The sequence below is a fragment of the Balaenoptera musculus genome, chromosome 5 (genome assembly GCF_009873245.2).
Source record: "Balaenoptera musculus isolate JJ_BM4_2016_0621 chromosome 5, mBalMus1.pri.v3, whole genome shotgun sequence".
Taxonomy (NCBI): Eukaryota; Metazoa; Chordata; class Mammalia; order Artiodactyla; family Balaenopteridae; genus Balaenoptera; species Balaenoptera musculus.
In genome coordinates, this window is record NC_045789.1 from 64,682,130 (window position 1) to 64,702,746 (window position 20,617).

Sequence of the window (20,617 nt, forward strand, 5' to 3'; positions counted from 1 at the left end):
TGAAATTAGACCACTCCCTAACACCATACACAAAAATAAACTCAAAATGGATTAAAGACCTAAACGTAAGACCGGACACTATAAAACTCTTAGAGGAAAACATAGGAAGAACACTCTTTGACATAAATCACAGCAAGATCTTTTTTGATCCACCTCCTAGAGTAATGGAAATAAAAACAAAAATAAACAAATGGGACCTAATGAAACTTCAAAGCTTTTGCACAGCAAAGGAAACCATAAACAAGATGAAAAGACAACCCTCAAAATGGGAGAAAATATTTGCAAATGAATCAACAGACAAAGGATTAATCTCCAAAATATATAAACAGCTCATGCAGCTCAATATTAAAGAAACAAACAACCCAATCCAAAAATGGGCAGAAGACCTAAATAGACATTTCTCCAAAGAAGACATACAGATGGCCAAGAAGCACATGAAAAGCTGCTCAACATCACTAATCATTAGAGAAATGCAAATCAAAACTACAATGAGGTATCACCTCACACCAGTTAGAATGGGCATCATCAGAAAATCTACAAGCAACAAATGCTGGAGACGGTGTGGAGAAAAGGGAACCCTCTTGCACTGTTGGTGGGAATGTAAATTGATACAGCCACTATGGAGAACAATATGGAGGTTCCTTAAAAAACTAAAAATAGAACTACCATATGACCCAGCAATCCCACTACTGGGCATATAGCCAGAGGAAACCGTAATTCAAAAAGACACATGCACCCCAATGTTCATTGTAGCACTATTTACAATAGCCAGGTCATGGAAGCAAGCTAAATGCCCATCGACAGACGAATGGATAAAGAAGTTGTGGTACATATATACAATGGAATATTACTCAGTCATAAAAAGGAACGAAATTGGGTCATTTGTTGAGATGTGGATGGATCTAGAGACTGTCATACAGAGTGAAGTCAGAAAGAGAAAAACAAATATCGTATATTAACGCATGTGTGTGGAACCTAGAAAAATGGTACAGATGAACCGGTTTTCAGGGCAGAATTTGAGACACAGATGTAGAGAGAAAACGTATGGACACCAATGGGGGAAAGCCGCGGGGGGGTGGGGATGGTGGTGTGATGAATTGGGCGATTGGAATTGACATGTATACACTGATGTGTATAAAATTGATGACTAATAAGAACCTGCTGTATAAAAAAATAAATAAAATAAAATTCAAATATTAAAAAAAAAAAAATAAGAATCTGGAAAAACCCACACACTTTCAATCTTTGGTTTTCTTTTCCAAAAAATTTGAAAACAACAGCCAAGTATTCAATTTAACAAACAATTATTGAGCTTAGTTCTAAGTATACAAAGATGAATAAAACACAGTCCCTTACTTTCAGGAACACACAGCTTTACAGGAAAAGCAAGCAAGCTAACGAATAATTGCTTTAATATGTTGTTCAATGGTAGAAAAATAGAAATAGGTATATGGTACCAAAGTAGTCAAGGGAATAAAGTGATTTAGACTCCATAATATAGTCATGTCTATCGAAATTAATGAAGGCCTTATCAAATAAACAAGTCCAAAAATGTTATAAATGATGCTAGGCAGAGGAGAAAGGAGGGATGTTCCAGGCAGTGACAAAGAAGCATAAAGCAACATGATATGTTTGAGGGAGCAGAAATGACTCAGTATGACTGGATTGTAATGTGCGAGGAAACTAATAGCTGGAGATGAGTCTGAAGAATTAGGCAGGAACTAATTACGATAAGCACTGAATACTTCGCTGGCAGAAATATTACTCTGGACTAAAGGATGAATTTGATAAGAGTAAGACCAGAGGCAGGAAGACCTCTTGTAGGAATAGATGAGAGATGATTAGGGCCAGTGGGACAGGGCAGAGCAGAAGTAGTAAGTTTAAGAAGCACTCAGGGGACTTCCCTGGTGGCGCAGTGGTTAGGAATCCGCCTGCCAATGCAGGGGACATGGGTTTGAGCCCTGGTCCGGGAGGATCCCACATGCCGTGGAGCAACTGAGCCCGCGAGCTACAACTACTGAGCCGATGTGCCACAACTACTGAAGCCCGCGCGCCTAGAGCCCACACACTGCAACAAAGAGAAGCCCCCGCTTGCCTCAACTAGAGAAAGCCTGTGCACAGCAGTGAAGACCCAACGCAGTCAAAAATTTAAAAATTAAATAAATTTATTTAAAAAAAAAAAAAAAAAAAAAGAAGCACTCAGAACTGACAGAGCATGGTGAGTGGTGTGTGACAGGAGGAGAATGAGATCTAGAAAGACTACAGAATGTTGGCTTGGGCAAATGCTGATGCTTCCAACCAAAGTAGAGAATATAGGAGGAAAAAGAGATTTGAGACAGAAGTTGGCAAGTTCAGCACTAGGCATATGTGTACAGAGAGCATTCATCCAAGTGGAAATGCCCAGTGTCAAGTTGGGTATATGGGTCTGGTCCTCAGCAGAGAGGTTTGAGCCTGAGACACTGGGGAGTCATCAGTATTCAGGTAATAAACTAAGAGAGTAGATGAGACTATTGGAGAAAAAACAGAGGGAGAGGAGAAGGAGTCAAAGACAGAATCTTGAGAAACAGTGATATTTTAGGGAGCAGGCAAAGGAAAAAAGCAAAGAAGATATTATAAGAGGTTAAAAAAAAAAAGCAGGAAAAGGAAAACCAAAAGAAAATGAAGCCATGGATGAGTTTCAAAGAAAAATTATGAATGATGTCAAATACTACAGAGTGCATCACGAAAATGAAGACTTAAAGTATCCTTCTGGAGGTAGCAATTAATGTCAGTGGTATCAATTACTAGATCAATTTATAAAGTGTGGGACAGAAGCCAGACTGAAAAACGTTACGGAGTGAACAGGAGGTGAAGAAGCAGAGAAAGAAGAATACAATACTCTTTAGAGAAGGACACATGAGGGGGAAGACATTAATTAGCAAGAGGGAAAAGTAGTTAAAAGAGATTTTTAAAGGGATATTAGTGATGACACTAGTGCCTCCTCACAGGACTGTTAAGAAGACTAAAAAATTTATAATTGTAAAGCGGCCATGTAAGCTTGTTAAAGAATAATTGATTAAAGCAATATCCTAAGGAGAAGAGAGGAAATGGGGCCAAGTGCACAGGCAGAAAGACTAAACCTTAAACAGGAAGAACACCACCCTAACCACTAAGTCTTAAGAAGAGCCTGAGTGTGAATATTGCTCATTTTAAAGGGGTAGAGATAGGAAATTGAAAAAAAGGTGATATCCTGAGAAGGAGGGTCTTAATAGGCCAGGGAAAGAGCTTGAAGAGAACAGTAAAATCTGGAAAAAAAACAACAACTGATAGGCAACAGAGTGGACTCAATCAAGATTGATAACCACAATAAATTGGTGGTTTCAATCAGAACGGTCAGGTTATTTTTTCCAAACACCCCAGCCACCTCATACAGAGATAGTAAAGATTGGTCAGTTTATGTTCATAAAGTACTTGGAAAAAAATATGATGAAAGAATGCCTGAATATAAATTGAAAAATATCAATACAATTCATCTCATGTGCATATTTGATATCTTCCACACCTCTCCATGAAGTAAGCTTTTTGGTTGACATAATTCCTTTTCACTCCATTTTATCCAAGTAATCTTCAAAGTACTTTATAAACTTAACAGTTACACCAACACATAAGTTACATCTATATTTGTATGTGCAGATTTCTTCACTCCAAAAAAACATAGTCATGTGCAGAAAATGAAAAACATGTTACCCAATTTAAACTTCAGTAAGCATGTTAAGAAAGAAAGCCTATAATTATCCAAGTCAGAATTTAGCCAAGACACCAACAGAAAGTAGGAAAGAACAAAGCTTGTTAAAGTTATAATCTAACTCTGCATCTATTAATTCCCCTGTGCCCTCAGAAAACTGTGTTATGGGGTACTAGTGCTTGTAGCAAAAGCATGCAACAAATACGGCAACACAGAAAAGTAACTTTCAAAGAGCCTTATATTCAAAATGACAAAATCTATAGTAAGATTAAAAAATTATTTAAAATACCATTACAAAGCATAACACACTTTAATAAAATACCTCCTGAGATGGAAACAGTTAATATGGTTATATCTGGGGAGACAGATGATTCACCTTAAAAAATCAAAGCAAAACAAAAAGCTACTATTCACCTCCATGCATAATGAAGGGAATGGACTGAATGTCCTGAAGCCATCTAAGCCATTCCATCTATTAATTCTAAATATTAACAAATTTATGAAAAAGGAGAGCTGTATTAAAAACTCAGTATCAGTAATATCAAATATAACTTAATTTCACTTACAGTCACACCTACTATGCAAGTAAATAAAAATCCTACCTGCTTGTTATAATCTCTCAGTCCACTTTCCATCACTGCTAACTTTTCTTGTAACTGGTAGACTTCTTGCTGAAGTTCTTGAATTCTGAAACACATTTATAACTAATGCCAATATACTTTTGTTAAGAAATACAAAACAACAAGAAGTGAAACTAGATGCCTTCTCTTAAAAACCCTCTACTTTTTGTTTCTCAGTGAAGTAGGAGGTGCTGTGCCAAAGGGTTCCAAAGCCACAGCGTAGAGTACATCGTCTTGTAGATTTAATTTTCCAAGAATAGATAAAAAATTGAGTGGTAAATAATTTGAAACTCAGATACATTATGCCTACTACTGCATTTTGATCCTCAGGACAACTCTTCCAGGTACTGTTGCTAATTCTCAGGTTCAGGGAACTAAGCGTCTACTCCAAAATTTACAATATTATAAAGTGAAATAAGGGACCCTACATGACCCTGTATTTTCTAATGAACTATCCTGCAATCCTAGAAAAAAGAAAAATATTGAGAAATACTACCATTTTCCAAGTAACTACAGCAAAAAACCTACTCCTTTCTGGAACTCGTTAATTCTAAGAGAAACAAGATTTGTCTAAATTATCTGAATTCTGCAACTGCTCAAATGTATTTGTTTTACATCAAGCTTTGCCACGCATTAACATAAATATGACACAACCACTTTCATACTGGAAAAATAAAGTCTGAAGCCAGGTCTGCTTTTACGAGAGATTTTCCATGGAGTAGGGTGAGTAAGGCTAAACACTGCTTGTCCCTGCCATTACTGGAACCAACATTTCCTACTAATCTAGGTGTAGGAGAGGAGTATGTATGCACCCACACTTACATATGCACGAACGACTCTGAATACAGGTAAATGTGCACGTGCAAATTAAAACAAACAAGATAATCAAGAGACTAATGCTACCTATGATGGTTTGATAGAAAAGAAGAATGAAGAAGAATGTTAAGGTGAAAGAAAAAGACAGAAAATGCTAACACATGTAGCCCCCAAAAACTTCTTGCATAATACTAACACACTGTCTAAATCCTAGATTATAACTGTAGCAGAAAAACAAAACACAAGATATTTCATGGGTAAGGTCAGATAACTATATAAATACAGGTACATAATACTGTGTGAGAAGAACTGAGCTAAAAGATCCTAATTAGTCCCTCAATCAATGTCTTTTTTTTTGTGCTATATTGAGATTAATAAAGTAGAAAACTCCCCCATATTCTCTGCATAATCTACAAAGTAAAAAGCTAACTGCACTAACCATTTCCACTATTGTGTTCCGTATTTTAAACTGTTTCTGCAGCTATGACCACAGAGGCTGTCACTAGTGCTCTCTCACTCCTCTGTACCTCTTATAATTTTCTTAACGGCATTTTGTGTATTTCCCTTGTCTCATCTTTATTATACTGGGTTATAAGCTTCTCAAAAGCTGCAACACCACCTTATTCATCATTACATCCCCAGAACAGTTACATAGTGCCTTTTCCAGAGAGCTTAATGAAGTTTTAATTAAAACAGAATTTATATCTGATTCCAATTTAAGGAAATATCAACATATAGAGCTAGAGAATCATGAAGCAGAATTTCAAAGCCAGTTACAACTCTACTCATGTCTACTGGTATTTGACAAAAATCTGAATAAAGAGTCTGTAAAAGATTTACTGGGTGATGAAACTAAATGTCAAAGCAACTCTACTGAAATAGGCTCTAGATGGCACTAAATTGTTTTAAATCAAATATGGACAGAAACATCAGATATATGATCTCTCTGAAATCAGAAGTTTCAAAACAAGTAAAAACCTTCTATATTCAGAATACACTCAGAAAGCATTTACTGAGTGCTTGTGCAAAAGTTCTGTGCTAGGCACCAGAGATACGCTAGTTAAGAAGACAGAAGCCCTACTGTAAAGAAACTGAAGGCGAACCAAGTGATCAATTAACTAAAGCCAACAAAGAATTATTTAATGCACCTGTTATCAGCCACTTGCAGGAGGTCTGCAATGTACGGGTCATCTGGCTGAGGAACTGGGTAAGAACTGACTTCAGAGGGAGGGACTGGTTCGTCAATTTGCATACGCTGGCGCCTGAAAGCAATACTTCTTTTCTTGCCACCTAAAAAAAGCAAATGCGTATTTCAAAAAATTTAAAACAAAACAAAACACTGTCTTAGAATTAAATATTTCAGAAGGTTAGCCTTTTAGTTACAAAGTGTGTCTCTAGCTCATATTGCATACTGATAAAATGTTTTCTCCCTTATATATAAATACCCACCTGATCTTTAAACAACACATTCCTGAAAACCTCAACAAGATATGGTTATAAAACAAGCTTTATTTTCTGCATGCTTGGTACATATGCCCAGATTTAATTTCTTCCTCCAGGAGATGAGGACCAGACTTTGGCAAGATTAAAAGTTGAGTGTGCCTTGTGGTATTCGCTACTATGAGCTCAAGAAATCATCACCAGCAGGAAACTGTCAAATGAGGAGCTTAAGGCAGTGATAACTAAAATAAACATGCTTATTAAGCAATGCCAAAGGAGAAGATAACTGAAACTTTAAGAAGCAAAATTAGTATATAGCAGAATGTATACCCTGAATTAGTATAATTTCTTAATTAGTAAATTGTCTCAATTATCCTTAAAACTAGCAGGAGTAATTTATTTTTATGGTTAGATATATCCTGCCTTGGTCCAAACCACATGGATAATTTACCTTTTCCAGTATCTGGTGAAGATTAGACATGTACTTGAAAAACTAATTGACCCTCACAAAGAACAAACGTAACCCTTAACTTTGTCCTCATTAGAATCCTAACAAATTTTTTATACTCCTAATCTCTTGTTTTGAGGATGAAGAAACTGGGTCAAAAGTATTTAAATGACCTGCTTGTATACACACCTGAACAAGTAAACCATTTTCTTCTTCCCTTATCTCCTGGTTTTCCTCCTTGGTTGCTCCTCAGTTTCTTTCAAAGACCCTCTTCTTCCACCTGTGCCTTAAATGCTAATTTTCCTAGGGTCTGTCTTTGGTTCTCCTCTCTTACCAGTCTACATAATCTTACTAGATAATTCCTACCACATTCAGAGTTTCAATTCTCATGATATTCCAATGATTCCCAAATGTGAATCTCCATTTGCGATCATACTTCTGAGAACAGATCTACATATCCCACCGCATACTAGAAATCTCAGTGTGAATGTCCTGTAGGTATAACATACTCAACACACCCTTTGTGGAGGGTGGACTCCTGTTCTGCTTTCCACATTCTCTATCTTAAGAAATAGTACCATCATCTATCCACTCATTCCCTTCAAACAGAAATTTAGGAATTCCTCTACTTCCCAAGTCTATCACATTCAGTCACTAAATTTTAGAGATTACACCTCCTAAATCTTTTTTGAATCTGTCCCACTCTTTCCTCAGAAAAATCTATCCTCTTTTTCGTTTTCTTAATCTTCCAGGTACTTCTGAGATCTTCTCCCACATTCCTCCATCTTTTCTGCCTTTGGCTCACGGTCCTCCCTCTCCATCTCATTTCTTGCCATTTCAAGTCCCACTGATTCCTCCCCCACCCTGACCCCTCGGTTCCCAATTCCTCAACTCTCATGAGTCTCCTCTTCACTCAGCTATAGGCACACAATAACATGATTACGCCTGGACTTTGTCACTGGTTAGAACTGTGCCAGTGTCCAGATCTTCAACTCTCTTCTGATGGTAATCTTCATTCTGACCAAATTACTTCAGTTTCTACCTAGTCTCATAATTCAGCCCTTTCCTACACCTCACTTACTTCCATAATCTTAATCCCATGGGTTAGACATCTCAATGATCTGGTTACTATACTGGAGATTCTTCCACCGACTTTATGCCCAGACAACCACCAACTCTGCATATACCCCATCATTTCCAAATTCTTTAATGAGTATGAATTACTTTTATAACTGAAATAATAATAATGATAAAAATAATAGAAAAAAGAATTTAAATTAATGATTAAGGAAATAAAACTCTGGGCACTGAAGCCAGACTACTTGTATCTAAGAAGTTATTATTATATAAATTTCTAAGCACATGTATAGAATATAAGCTGGATCTTCAGAAATAAATTTAGAAGTTTTTGTGACTAGCCAAGTACATCTTTTTTCAAATACTAAAGCCTAAGCATGAAAATCCAAAGTCCCATTTCAGTCAACAGTTCTAACATCTTTAAAATATTACCTGCGTACAATTTGTTTTGAGAGGGAACAGACGCACCTGGAGTTTGTACTACAGCTTGCAAATTCTTTTCTTGAAGTTGTTGAATTTTTTCATTCTTAGCTTTGCTCTCTTTCTCCAAAAGTTTGAGTTTATGAACATATTGATTATTTAGAAATTTCAGATCAGATGTTTCACGTGCACACTTTTTCAATGTGGTTTTCAACTCTTAAAATGAAAAAGATTCAGAGTATTTTACAATCTAGAAATTCTTCCATTTCACAAAATACAAAAAGTCATAGTAATTTGAAAGGCTCCACCTGATTCTCACGTATGCTTTGTTAGAAAGGCTATACCTTTTCTACCACTATTAACAAACTGCAAATAAGTCATTAAGCACAAAAAGGAATTATATTTTTCTTCTGTGGTATGAGCCTAATATAAATCATGGCTTTTGATCCAGTAAACTGAATATGAAGCTAAAGGATTATGAATTCATGCCAGGTATCAGACAGGGCTTCCTACTGAATATAAGAAGATTTTATAATAAGTTAGCCGTATAATTACCCCTTGCCCAGTACCTTTGAAATCATTCTAATTCTACCTTCCAGGTCAAAGACGGTATGTTAAAGAATCAGAACGTCAGACACATGGCTTTCTCTCAGTAAGAGAAAAACAAAAGTTATTTCAAGAACATTTCTTCAGCACCAGCATTTAATATTTTCTACAGCAATTAAAAAAAAAAAATTTTTATTTATTTATTTATTTATGGCTGCGTTGGGTCTTTGTTGCTGCGTGCGGGCTTTTCTCCAGTTGCAGCGAGCAGGGGCTACTCTTCCTTGCGGTGTGCGGGCTTCTCTTGTTGCACAGCATGGGCTCTAGGCACACAGGCTTCAGCAGTTATGGCACGTGGGCTTCAGTAGTTGTGGCTCATGAGCTCTAGAGCACAGGCTCAGTAGTTGTGGTTCATGGGCTCTAGAGCACAGGCTCATTAGTTGTGGTTCACGGGCTTAGTTGCTCCGCGGCATGTGGGATCTTCCCGGACCAGGGCTCGAACCCATGTCCCCTGCATTGGGCTCTAGAGCACAGGCTCATTAGTTGTGGTGCACGGGCTTAGTTGCTCCGCGGCATGTGGGATCTTCCCGGACCAGGGCTCGAACCCATGTCCCCTGCATTGGCAGGTGGATTCTTAACCACTGTGCCACCAGGGAGGGCCCTCTACAGCAATTTTAATTCTAAAAATTTACTCCACATAAGGTAAAAAATGAATAGTTATGGAATGCAAATTTATTTTCCTTCGTGGAAACTCTTCAATACACCCTACAATATTTCAAGAGGTGTCAATAAGATGACTATCACATTTTCTAATCAACAGTTTTAAAGGTAGACTAGGCTTTCTTACATATAAAATGAAAAGGGCAAAAATATTGCATTTTAAAAATCACAAAATTTTACCTTTAATGTGTTGGCCTGATTGTTCTCTCAGTTTCATTAATTCCAGGTATAATTCATTATTTTCCTTACTCAATCTTGCATTTTCAAGTTTATAAGGTTCCAATACAAAATCAAAATTGGCACTTTCTTTTTCAGCTTTCACAGCAGATAATTTTGATTTCCGAAGACTTTCTGTTGTATGAACTAGATCACTAATATTCAAGAACAGAAAATGTAAATACAAGGAAACATTCCATTAACTTTTAATAACTAAAAACATATTTGTAAAAAGACAAAATAAATGTTAATGTTAAGTGAGCTCAAATCTAAAAACAAACAAACAAAAACAAACACTAGGAGTCTTTCAAGGTACCAGGAAGTACTCAAAAATTTCTCAAAACAGGATTAAAGATTTTTTTAAAATATAAATTTGTTTTATTTTTGGCTGCATTGGGTCTTAGTTGCTGTGCGCAGGCTTTCACTAGTTGCGGCGAGCAGGGGCTACTCTTTGTTGTGGTGCACGGGCTATAGGCGCGTGGGCTTCAGTAGTTGTGGCATGCAGGCTCAGTAGTTATGGCCCACGGGCTCTAGAGTGCAGGCTCAGTAGTTGTGGCTCACGGGCTCAGTCATTCCGCGGCATGTGGGATCTTCCCGGACCAGGGATCGAACCTGTGTCCTCTGCATTGGCAGGCAGATTCTTAACCACTGAGCCACAAGTGAAGTCCCAAAACAGGATTAATTAAAAGTTATGAAACATATACACACAGGCAGAATCATCTTTCAATCTCCCCTCTAACTCACCCCGCCATGTCTAATTAGTCACCTGATCCTGTGGAATCTGTGAAACTTATTTGTTCATTCAACAAACATTTACTGAATGCCTGCTATATGCTGTGTCAGGGACACAACAAATAATGAGTCAGTTCCCGACCTCTAAGAACACAGACCAGTGGAATATTCACTCCATCAACATTTACTGAGCAGGGAACACGGTAAAGAACCCACTACCACGGATCTTATATTCTACTAACAATTTGTCAAAAGTTATAATACTATGTGATAACCTCAACAAATATTTCAGTGCCAACAATGTGTTCAGCCTGTTCTAGGTATGCCAGTTATAAAGTCAGTCTCTAGTCTCATGGAGTTTGCATTCTATCGGGAAGATAAAACAAGTTTCCAACAATGATAATAGCTAATAACATGCAGCAGATGTGACAGAGTCCTGCAGGCCATATGGCTAACTGAACATAAGGGCAAGGCAGGAGGGAGAGGAGAAAGGGACTTTACAGGCAGATAGAATAGCATATGGAGAGACCAAGGGAGAAAGTGAACACATGTTTAGGAGCTTCAGGTGGTTAATACATGGGAGATGAAGGTGTATAAGTATAAAATCACTGTGGAAAAAGTTTGTCAGTTTCCTGAAAAGTTAAATATACTTCTACCCTATAACTCCGAATTGTCGATCTAGTACTAGATCATGAAGGATTCTGCAGGCCATGCTAAAGACCATAAAGTATCTTTCATCCATTCTCTCCTTTCCATCATCATCACTTATAGTCCTACTGCAAAAGCTTCCTAGGCCACTTCCCTGCTCTAGTCTCAAACCACAGTAATAGAATTCATGCGGAAAAGAACAAAAATCACAAAGACTCTTTCAGTTAAAGTAACTAGTAACAGCTAAAGTCATGGTCAACCACATTAGAGAAACATTATAAATGTAATAGTAATTAGAGACCAGTGACTAACATAATAAGTCAACTATATTTCAATAAAAAAATAAAGACCAGTGAATAAAGCAGTTACAGAACTCCTAACCAGATCAGAAAATCACATTAAAAATTGTACTTTTACTCACAGACAAAACCTGCAGAAACATTCACTATGAATAGTATAGTGTGAATGGTGACCCTAGAGTTTTGCAATGTGGAGGCCCTGAATCGATGACAGCAGAGTAGAATCTAAGAAGAACAGAGAAACTTCAGATGACTTAAGGACTTTTAAAAAATCTACCCATTTCTCTACTGAAGGATAAAGTTCAATCAGAAACTAGATAAATGGGATTAAGGATCACACAGGTTTAGAACTGTATTTTCATCTTTACCTGAAAAGTTTTTCTACCAAAGGTAAACACTCCACTGTCAGAGTCTGGCGGTATCCCAACTGATCCAATCTTTTCCTAATATTAATATATTTTCTTTCTGCAGCTGTAGTCATCTTGTCTTCCAAACTAGTTTTATTCATTTCCAAAAATTAAAATCCTAAAAGAAAAGAACGAAACATCATTCTATTATCAGCTATTATTATTGTTTCACGTTAAGAAGAAAAGAATCTTTTAATATGAAGCAATTATTTTTTGTTTCTTTTCAGGTAGGCAGTCTTCTGGAATATTTAGATTGATTTAAATCCGATGTTTATGATATTCACGTTGCTGCATTAAAATAAACATCTCCTCATAAACCTATACAGAAAAGTTAAAACAGGGACTTCCCTGGTGGTGCAGTCGTTAAGAATCTGCCTGCCAATGCAGGGCACATGGGTTCGAGCCCTGGTCCAGGAAGATCCCACATGCCGCGGAGCAACTAAACCCCTGTGCCACAACTACTGAGCCCGTGCACCTAGAGCCCGTGCTCTGCAACAAGAGAAGCCCACGCACCACAACGAAGAGCAGCCCCTGCTCTCCGCAACTAGAGAAAGCCCACGTGCAGCAATGATGACCCAAGGCAGCCAATAAATAAATAATAAATAAATAAAAAGAGAGTAACTATCTTCCCAAACCACAAGGCCACGAAGTAAGTGGGTATTCAGGTCCCCTGAGTCCTGATCCAGCACTCTGGTTTCTGTACTACGCTGCCTCAACTTACCAAATCACTCCTAAATTAGTACCTCTCCTTGATTACTCCTTTCTACAAATCCTTCCTTCTCCACACTCTTGCTAGCCTTTTCTTTGAATGGTGTCCCCATTCCATACTAGGTTCTTTCTAGGTTCCTTCCACAAGAGGGACCTGACTGATGCAGGGTGTTCTAGAAAAAGTCCTGGAGACATCAGAAATGCACCTGTCAAACCAAGAACTAGTAGGGCCTCAACATTCAAACATTTCTCCATTTTGTCTGGTACCCACTTTGGTTACCCAGAAATAATACTTCCTCACATCCTTCTGAGAGAGAGGGAGAATATGAATATGAATCAAAAAATCATCAACACACAGGACAGATGAAAAAGATTAAAATCCTCCCAACAAGGACAAAAAACACGTATTAGGCTTTCCCCACCCATAGGCTGCTGTCCTCCACCACCACCCCCATCTCCATTATCCAAACACTGTGGCTATACTGAAAATTTCTAGCAAAACAGCATAAAAGGTAAGGTTTGGAGGTCCTCCACGCATACGTGTTTAGAACCAGCCACTTGCTTAACTCTGGGGGGTTGACGTCTGAAAGCCAGTACATCTTATTTTTACAAAAATATCCTGTGCGTACATATGCACAGGGCCCAAAAAAACAAAACAAAACAAACCCCAAGACCAACCTTAACTGAGTTTATCTCGGGAATCCTCACTCATTTCAGAGAGTGGAAGCAAGAGGGGATGTTAACTAAGGTGCCGGACAATGGTTAATAAACGACTCTCGTCCTACGCTTTTGTTTTTACAAAGAGCCTGTATGATTCTCATACGAAAAGAGCATTTTAACTTTTAAATCAACCCATCAGTCAGTAGGAGGCGGGGCCGCGGGGGCCGCACAGACGCTCGCGGCGAGAGGGGTAGGAGGAATCAGGGGGCTCCCGCGGCCCCACGGCGACCTCCGGGCCGCAGCTCCGCAGTCGGGTGTTGAAGGGAAGGGGTGTCGGCAGTGGGGCGGCGGGGAGTCTCCGCGCCCCGTCCGCCCGCCCGCCCGGGCCCCACTTCCTCCCGAGGCCGCGCGGCCTCCCTCCCGGCAGCGCCCCGGCCCGGCCCGCCGGGACCGCCCGGGAGGCGGAGGCACCGCCCAGCCCGGCCCTCCCGCCCCGCGCCGCGCTCACCCGCAGCCCCGGCCGCTGCTCCCTCCGCCTGCGGTCGCATTCTCCCTCGCGCCTCGCCTCCCTTGCTGGCTCCTTCCGCCCCAGACACCGGTTCCGTCTCCAGGACAGTTTGAAAATGGCGCGGAGAGACTATCGGGGCCGGCGCGGAGGAGGCGCCGCGGTTGCCCCGGTAACGGGAGCGGCAGTCGTTTTGCCGCGCGCGGCGGGGTCGCGCCCCACAGCGATGGCGGCGCGAGGCCCGGCCCGGAAACGCAACGGCCCGCACGGCGCGACGCTGCGGCGCCCCCTAGCGGCCGGAAAGCCCCGAACCTCAGCGGGCGCCAGAGACGGTGTCATCCTATCCGTCGGGTGCCTTAACCTTCTGGGCGCGGGGTTAAAACCCTGCCCAGCCCTGGTCCCTGCTGAGGATTAGCCTTCACCCGCTAGGGGGACGCCTACTCCACGTAAACTCCAGCTTAAATAGCCAGTTGTCTGTGCAACTTTCCCTGAGAACCACCCACACCCATGTCCCCGATGTGTAGACCCTTATATTCATCCCATTATGATGAGTATAATATCACTATGTTTTGATCCCATGAGTTATAACTCATCCCGTCAAAATGTAATTATTTGTTTATATGTCTCTCCCTGCCTCCTCCAATTTTGAATTCCTTGAGTCAAGATTATTTTACTCAGCTAATTTCTCTGGCACCGACCGCAGTAATCATTTGTGAATGGAATTACATTTAAATCAACTGGTTATAGAGAGCCTGCTCATATATAGAAAACACATGGTCAAATCCTAGAATTCCATTTCTCGCGTGAAAACTTCTAGATGATCAGAGAGGAGCTCATTTCCTCCTTTCTATTTTCTACTCTCCCAAGTAGGACTCTACATTCTGAAAATGTACCTAATCTTTGGATATCACCTAACTGCTCTGTGGGTTGTGAATACTTTGTATCCATTCATATATTGCTTTATCCGTTTTCGTTGTGTGTGCCTTGTCTGTTTTCCCACGTGCTTTAATAAGTTGTTTTATGAATTGTGGGGCAATCCTGTTGGGGCCACCCTCAAAACTGATAATTGGGGGGAGGGAAAGCCAGATGCAGAGAGAAAAAAAAATAACCTTTCACTGAAAGTGCACTTACAAACCAAAAACAATGAAGAAATCTAATGCTAACAAGGATAGCCAACAAAATAAAACATCAAAACATGAATTCTCTCTAGATGAAATGAAAGAGTCTGATGAAGCCTTTAAAATGAATATGTGTAAGGTGATCTAGATCGAAGTTTCTTGACCTTGGCACTTTTGACATTTGGGGCTGAATAATTCTTTGTTTTAGAGGGCTTGTCCTGTGTATTGTAGAATGTTTAATAACATTCTTGGCTTCTACCCACTAGATGCCAGTGGCATCCCCCAAGTTGTGACAACCAAAAATCTCTCCTGACATTGCCAGCTGTCCCTTGGGAGGATAAATCACTCCTGGTTGAGAACCACTGGTCTAGATAGACGGAAGGAATAACAGCCATTAGAAAGAACAAGAATTGTTAAATGAAACAAGAACAGATGCATATGAAAGGGAGTCAATCAGAAAAATTGGAAATTAAAAATACAGTCATCAAATTTTTTTTTACATTACGTGGGATGAACTGTAGATTAGCTATAGTGAAAAGAATTAGAAAATTTACCTAGAACCTAGTGCAAAGAAATATATTTAGAAAGCAATTAAGAAATACAAATAATAGCTTGAGAGACTCAAAGAAGGCCCCAGAGCTATGAAAGGCAGACGCCCCCCGCAAAGGTGTCCACACCCAAATTTCTGGAACCTATGAATATGTTATATTACATGGCAAGAGGGATTTTGCAGATATAATTAAGGTCGTTAAAGGCCTTAAACCCGGGAGATTGTCCTGGATATTCCAGGTGGGCCCAATGCCTTTGCACAAACCCTTAAAAACAGACAAGTGTGAGCAGGACTTGACGGCTGTTGGGGGTTTGAAGATGGAGGGTGCAGTGTGATGAGGAATGCGGGGATCCTGGGACAGCTGAGGGAGGCTAAGAGCCCGCAGAGAATCATGAACATCAGCCCTCCAGGAACAGGGAACGGAATTCCTGCCAATAACCTAAGTGAATGTGGAAGCAGATTTCCTCCTTTATTCTCTTACCTTGAGATAAAAGCCCAGGCTACTGATACCTTGATTTTGGCAGCAGGGCCTACCTAGACTTCTGACCTACAGAACTATGAGATAATCAATTTGTATTGTCTTAAGCTGCTATGTTTATGGTGACTTGTTACAGTAGTAAGAGAAAAACTAATTCAGCAAAGAAGCAATGTTTGAAGAGATAATCGCTAAGCATTTTCCAGAACTGAATCAAGGTACAAATCTTCAGATAAAAATTTTGCATCCTTCTAATTAAAGATGGCAGATTAAATGTACACATTAGCTTCAGACTTCCTCTTGCCCTCCCTCCCTCCTTCATCCTTTTAAAATGACAGTAAAGGTACTTTCATTAATTAATTAATTTATTTTTGGCTGTGTTGGGTCTTTGTTGCTGCGCATGGGCTTTCTCTAGTTGCAGTGAGCAGGGGCTACTCTTCGTTGCGGTGTGCGAGCTTCTCATTGCGGTCGGAGCACGGGCTCTAGGTGCGTGGGCTTCAGTAGTTGTTGCACACGGGCTCAGCAGTTGTGGCGCATGGGCTCAGTTGCTCCGCAGCATGTGGGATATTCCTGGACCAGGGCTCGAACCTGTGTCCCCTGCATTGGCAGGCGGATTCTTTTTTTTTTATTTATTTATTTATTTATTTATTTATTTATTTATTTATTTATTTATTTATTTATTTATTGGCTGCGTTGGGTCTTTGTTGCTGCGCGCTGGCTTTCTCTAGTTGCAGCGAGTGTGGGCTACTCTTCGTTGTGGTGTGCAGGCTTCTCATTGCAGTGGTTTATCTTGTGGAGCATGGGCTCTAGGCACATGGGCTTCAGTAGTTGTGGCACATGGGCTCAGTCATTGTGGCTCTTGGGCTCTAGAGCGCAGGCTCAGTAGTTGTGGCGCATGGGCTTAGTTGCTCCGTGGCATGTGGGATCTTCCTGGACCAGGGCTCGAACCCTTGTCCCCTGCATTGGCAGGTGGATTCTTAACCACTGTGCCACCAGGGAAGTCCAAAAGTACTTTTTAAAAGGTTTTAGAACCAAGAGAATAGTGGAGGAGACAAGATCAGTAAAATTTGGGGACTGGCAAGCAGTTGGACAGCAGAAAACAGACTTCTCAGCCTTGAAAAATCTGAATCCCAAACAGCAGTGGTAAAAGCTAAGAAGTAAGCTAACTACTCTGCAGAAACCCTAAAGGCCCAGGAACTGGTAGTATCAGGTAGCCCTGATGGGGCTAACAGCAGCAGAGTTGTTCTTGGTAGTTTCCTGCTGTCTTGCTCTGTAGGCAATCTGGAGCTAGTTCCATGTAGTTCCACCTTCATCAGGAGTAGATGCTTTGCCCCCTCACCTTCATTACTTCATTACAGGTCCCCCAGCAGGATGGATCAGTTGCAGGCTGAGCAAACTCTGTGGGTACAGACAGGAATTATTCATGCCGGCCATCAGCAAGCTATTTGCTGGCTGCTATCAATGTGGGGTGCTCTCCAGGTAGTAATGAGAAAGACAACTGAGAAAGCTCCTAGACACAGTGATATACACGCACAGACTAGCCTGTCTCCCGGAAGCTCCTTGGCACTTGCTTGCTCAGTGTGTGGGGCTGTGGGAGGCAGGGATTTCCTAGGCTCTGGGCTTTGATATTGATTCTATTAAGTCCATCTGATCCCTCCCCTACTTTTACTCCCTGTATTAGTTTCCTCGGCTGCCATTATAAGTGATCACAAACTGGGTGGCTTACCACGACAGAAATGTAACCTCTCACGGTTCTGGAGGCCAGAAGTCCGTGTGTGTCTTTTATAAAGGCGCTTATCATCGGATTTAGGGCCCACCCAGATAATCCAGATGATCTCTTCATCTCAAGGTCCTTAACTTTTCACATCTGCTAAAATCCTTTTTCCAAATAAGGTAACATTTGCTGGTTATGGGGATTAGGATGTAGACATATCTCTTGGGGGGGCTACCATTCAACCCACCACACTCCTCTAGTTTTTGACATTTTTATTTAGTCTGGGTGAGCAGAAAGACAAAAGACCATGTCATGTATCCTACAGAGCCTCACACTTGCGTAAGGTTTTTCATCTTTTGTTTCCTTCCTTTCTTCCTCCCTCGCTCCCTCCCTTTCTGTTTCACTTAAAAGCTGAGAACTTTCCATCTTTGCTTATTTGTTTAGTTATGGCTGAGGTGGGAGAGGGATGGAGAGGGCTGTCCAGGTAAAAGGGAACGAATTCAGTGAAGTGTAAAAGCATTATTCTGTCATTGCTGTATAGTGAAATAGAGCAGCCCAGCAAAATAGGAGATAGCATCTCATTGGAAGTGAGATTATAAAGCCAGACTATAGGGCAAATATCACATATTATCAAATACGTATTTTTAAACACTAGGTCACATTCAGAGTGACTAGATGCTGAGTTTCCAAGAAGCAAAACGAAATTGCACCTGACTGAGTGAACAGCAGAATCTCATCTTGCATCTCAATTTCCCCTGGGGAGCATAAAATAAAATAGTGGGTAAAGCTGCCTAGATGATTCAAATTGTGTTTTTCCTTTCTTCCTATTTTTATAGTTCTTGGCTGAGAGCATTTTGCTGAATTTAAACGAGTGCTGTGTGTTAGAACTTTTTATATTGTTATGGGTTGAATTTTGTCCTCCCCAAAATTTATATATTGAAGTCCTAACCCCCTCAGAATGTGACCTTATTTGGAAATTGGGTCATTGCAGATATAATTGATTAAGATGAATTCATATTGGTATAGGATGGGCCCCTAATCCAATAGGCCTGTTGTCCTTATAAAAAGAACACACTATGTAAAGAGAAAGAGACACATACAGAGAAAAGACAACATGAAGACAAGGAGAATGTTGTCTACAAGGAATGCCGAATATTGCCAACAAACCACCACAAGTTAGGAGAGCAGCATGAAGCAGATCCTTCCTCACAGCCCTCAGAAGGAACCAGCCCTGCCAACACATTTATCTCAGATTTCTAGCCTCCAGACAATAAATTTCTGTTGTTTGAGCCCCCCAATTTGTGCTACTTTGTTACTGCAGTCTTAGCACACTAATACATATATGTTTAACTACCAGTTGATGGCACAGAATAAGTGTCTCAGGAACTCATAAAAGAAAAAAAATCCTTTGAGGAAAAGAACAACCAAAATTTCATTGATCAGATGGAACTTGGAGTCGAACCTTGAAACAATTAGAACTTAGATGTATAGAGAAGAGGAACAGACCACTTCCAAGCCCTCTCTTTGTGGCTGTTGACAGCATGGCTTAGTTTCTTCCCATGTGGGTCTCTCTGTAGGGCAGCAGGAGTGTCCTTACACCATGGCAGCTGACTTGCCCCCAAGTGAGTGATCCCAGAGAGAGAGAGGTCAAGGAGGAATCTGCACTGCCTTTTATGACAGTCTCCGAAAGCACCCACAGTCACTTCTTCCATCATCATCATCATCACATCATCACATCATCATGTATTACATGGTAGCAAGCCACTAAGCCAGCCTATACTCAAGAGGAGGGGAATTATACCCCACCTACTGAATGGAGCAGTGTCAAACAATTTGTGGATATATCTTAAAACCATCACATTCCCAATAGAGGATGAAACCAGGTCGACAGGGGTAGGTTTAAACCAGACGATACACTGAGAGATATGTTGGTACTTCTGCCTGACTGCCAGCAGCCCGAAGATGTTTATTTGCTAGTCCTTGGCTTGGTGTCTCTGAGACTCAATTATTTGATGTCTCCCTTAGAAGGAATTGACAAAGAAAGGGAATTGGATCCTTCTAGCTGAGCCACTAAAGCTGATTTAATTGGAGTAAGGATTTGTCAAGCAAAGGGAGCAAATGTGAATTAGATATTAGGTTACTGGGCTGAAGAAAAGTTCACAGTTCAGATTCAGGGTGAAATAGATGATAGTATCTGGAAGTCAGGTCCCCACAAGAATCAATGCGGGGTACTTAATCCCTCCAACCACACTAGCTTAAACAGACTTGAGCAGGCTCTCCCATCCAAGAAGCCACTTCTCAATAAAGTAGGGAACATCTGGGAATTAGAAATGTCTGTCTGTGCTTGACTGCTCCTTTAAATCCAGTGTGCAGGTTAACTCTATGGGGTCCCCTTGTCCTGGGCTTCCTGATGGAAATGTGTTCTTGAAGAGAACCAGTCCTGTCTTCACCCTCAGGAGAAACTTATATGAGGCTTGTCAGTTCAACACACATTCTTAGTGAATGTTTCATTCTTAGTGAATGTTTACTGTATTTCTGGCACCCGTGACCAACCAAATTTTTAGAGATTTCAGACATCTTCAAGATGCAAATTTCTGTTTAGATTTATGCTCTGCCTCTTCCTACCATATTCTTATCTATAGCCTTGCTTGCTTTAGAATATACTTGAATAAGAAGCATTGCTGCTGAGGCAGCTTATTCAAAAAAAAAAAAAGTACTTCTTCCACAAGTCAGGAGCTCATCTTTAAAGCACCTTTAAATAAATTTTGTTTTTCCTT

The 20,617-nt window shown here is 40.4% G+C and overlaps 1 protein-coding gene across 6 annotated transcripts in view; it reads right to left on the reverse strand.

The window, feature by feature from the left end:
• CEP135 (centrosomal protein 135) overlaps nucleotides 1-14,214 on the reverse strand; it is a 76,509-nt gene extending 62,295 nt beyond the window's left edge. For 5 of the 6 annotated variants that reach the window (XM_036854022.1, XM_036854024.1, XM_036854026.1 and 2 more), the window contains exons 1-6: nucleotides 13,987-14,214; nucleotides 12,072-12,228; nucleotides 9,989-10,179; nucleotides 8,594-8,761; nucleotides 6,309-6,450; nucleotides 4,327-4,411 (exon numbers count right to left, since the gene is read on the reverse strand). In XM_036854022.1, coding sequence (XP_036709917.1) covers nucleotides 4,327-4,411; nucleotides 6,309-6,450; nucleotides 8,594-8,761; nucleotides 9,989-10,179; nucleotides 12,072-12,211 — 726 coding nt within the window. In that variant the 5' untranslated portion in view covers nucleotides 12,212-12,228; nucleotides 13,987-14,214. Of the gene's footprint in view, nucleotides 1-4,326; nucleotides 4,412-6,308; nucleotides 6,451-8,593; nucleotides 8,762-9,988; nucleotides 10,180-11,825; nucleotides 11,929-12,071; nucleotides 12,229-13,986 lie in introns of all 6 variants that reach the window. The other variant, XM_036854027.1, reaches the window with a different exon arrangement.
• Between the last annotated feature and the right edge of the window lie 6,403 nt (nucleotides 14,215-20,617).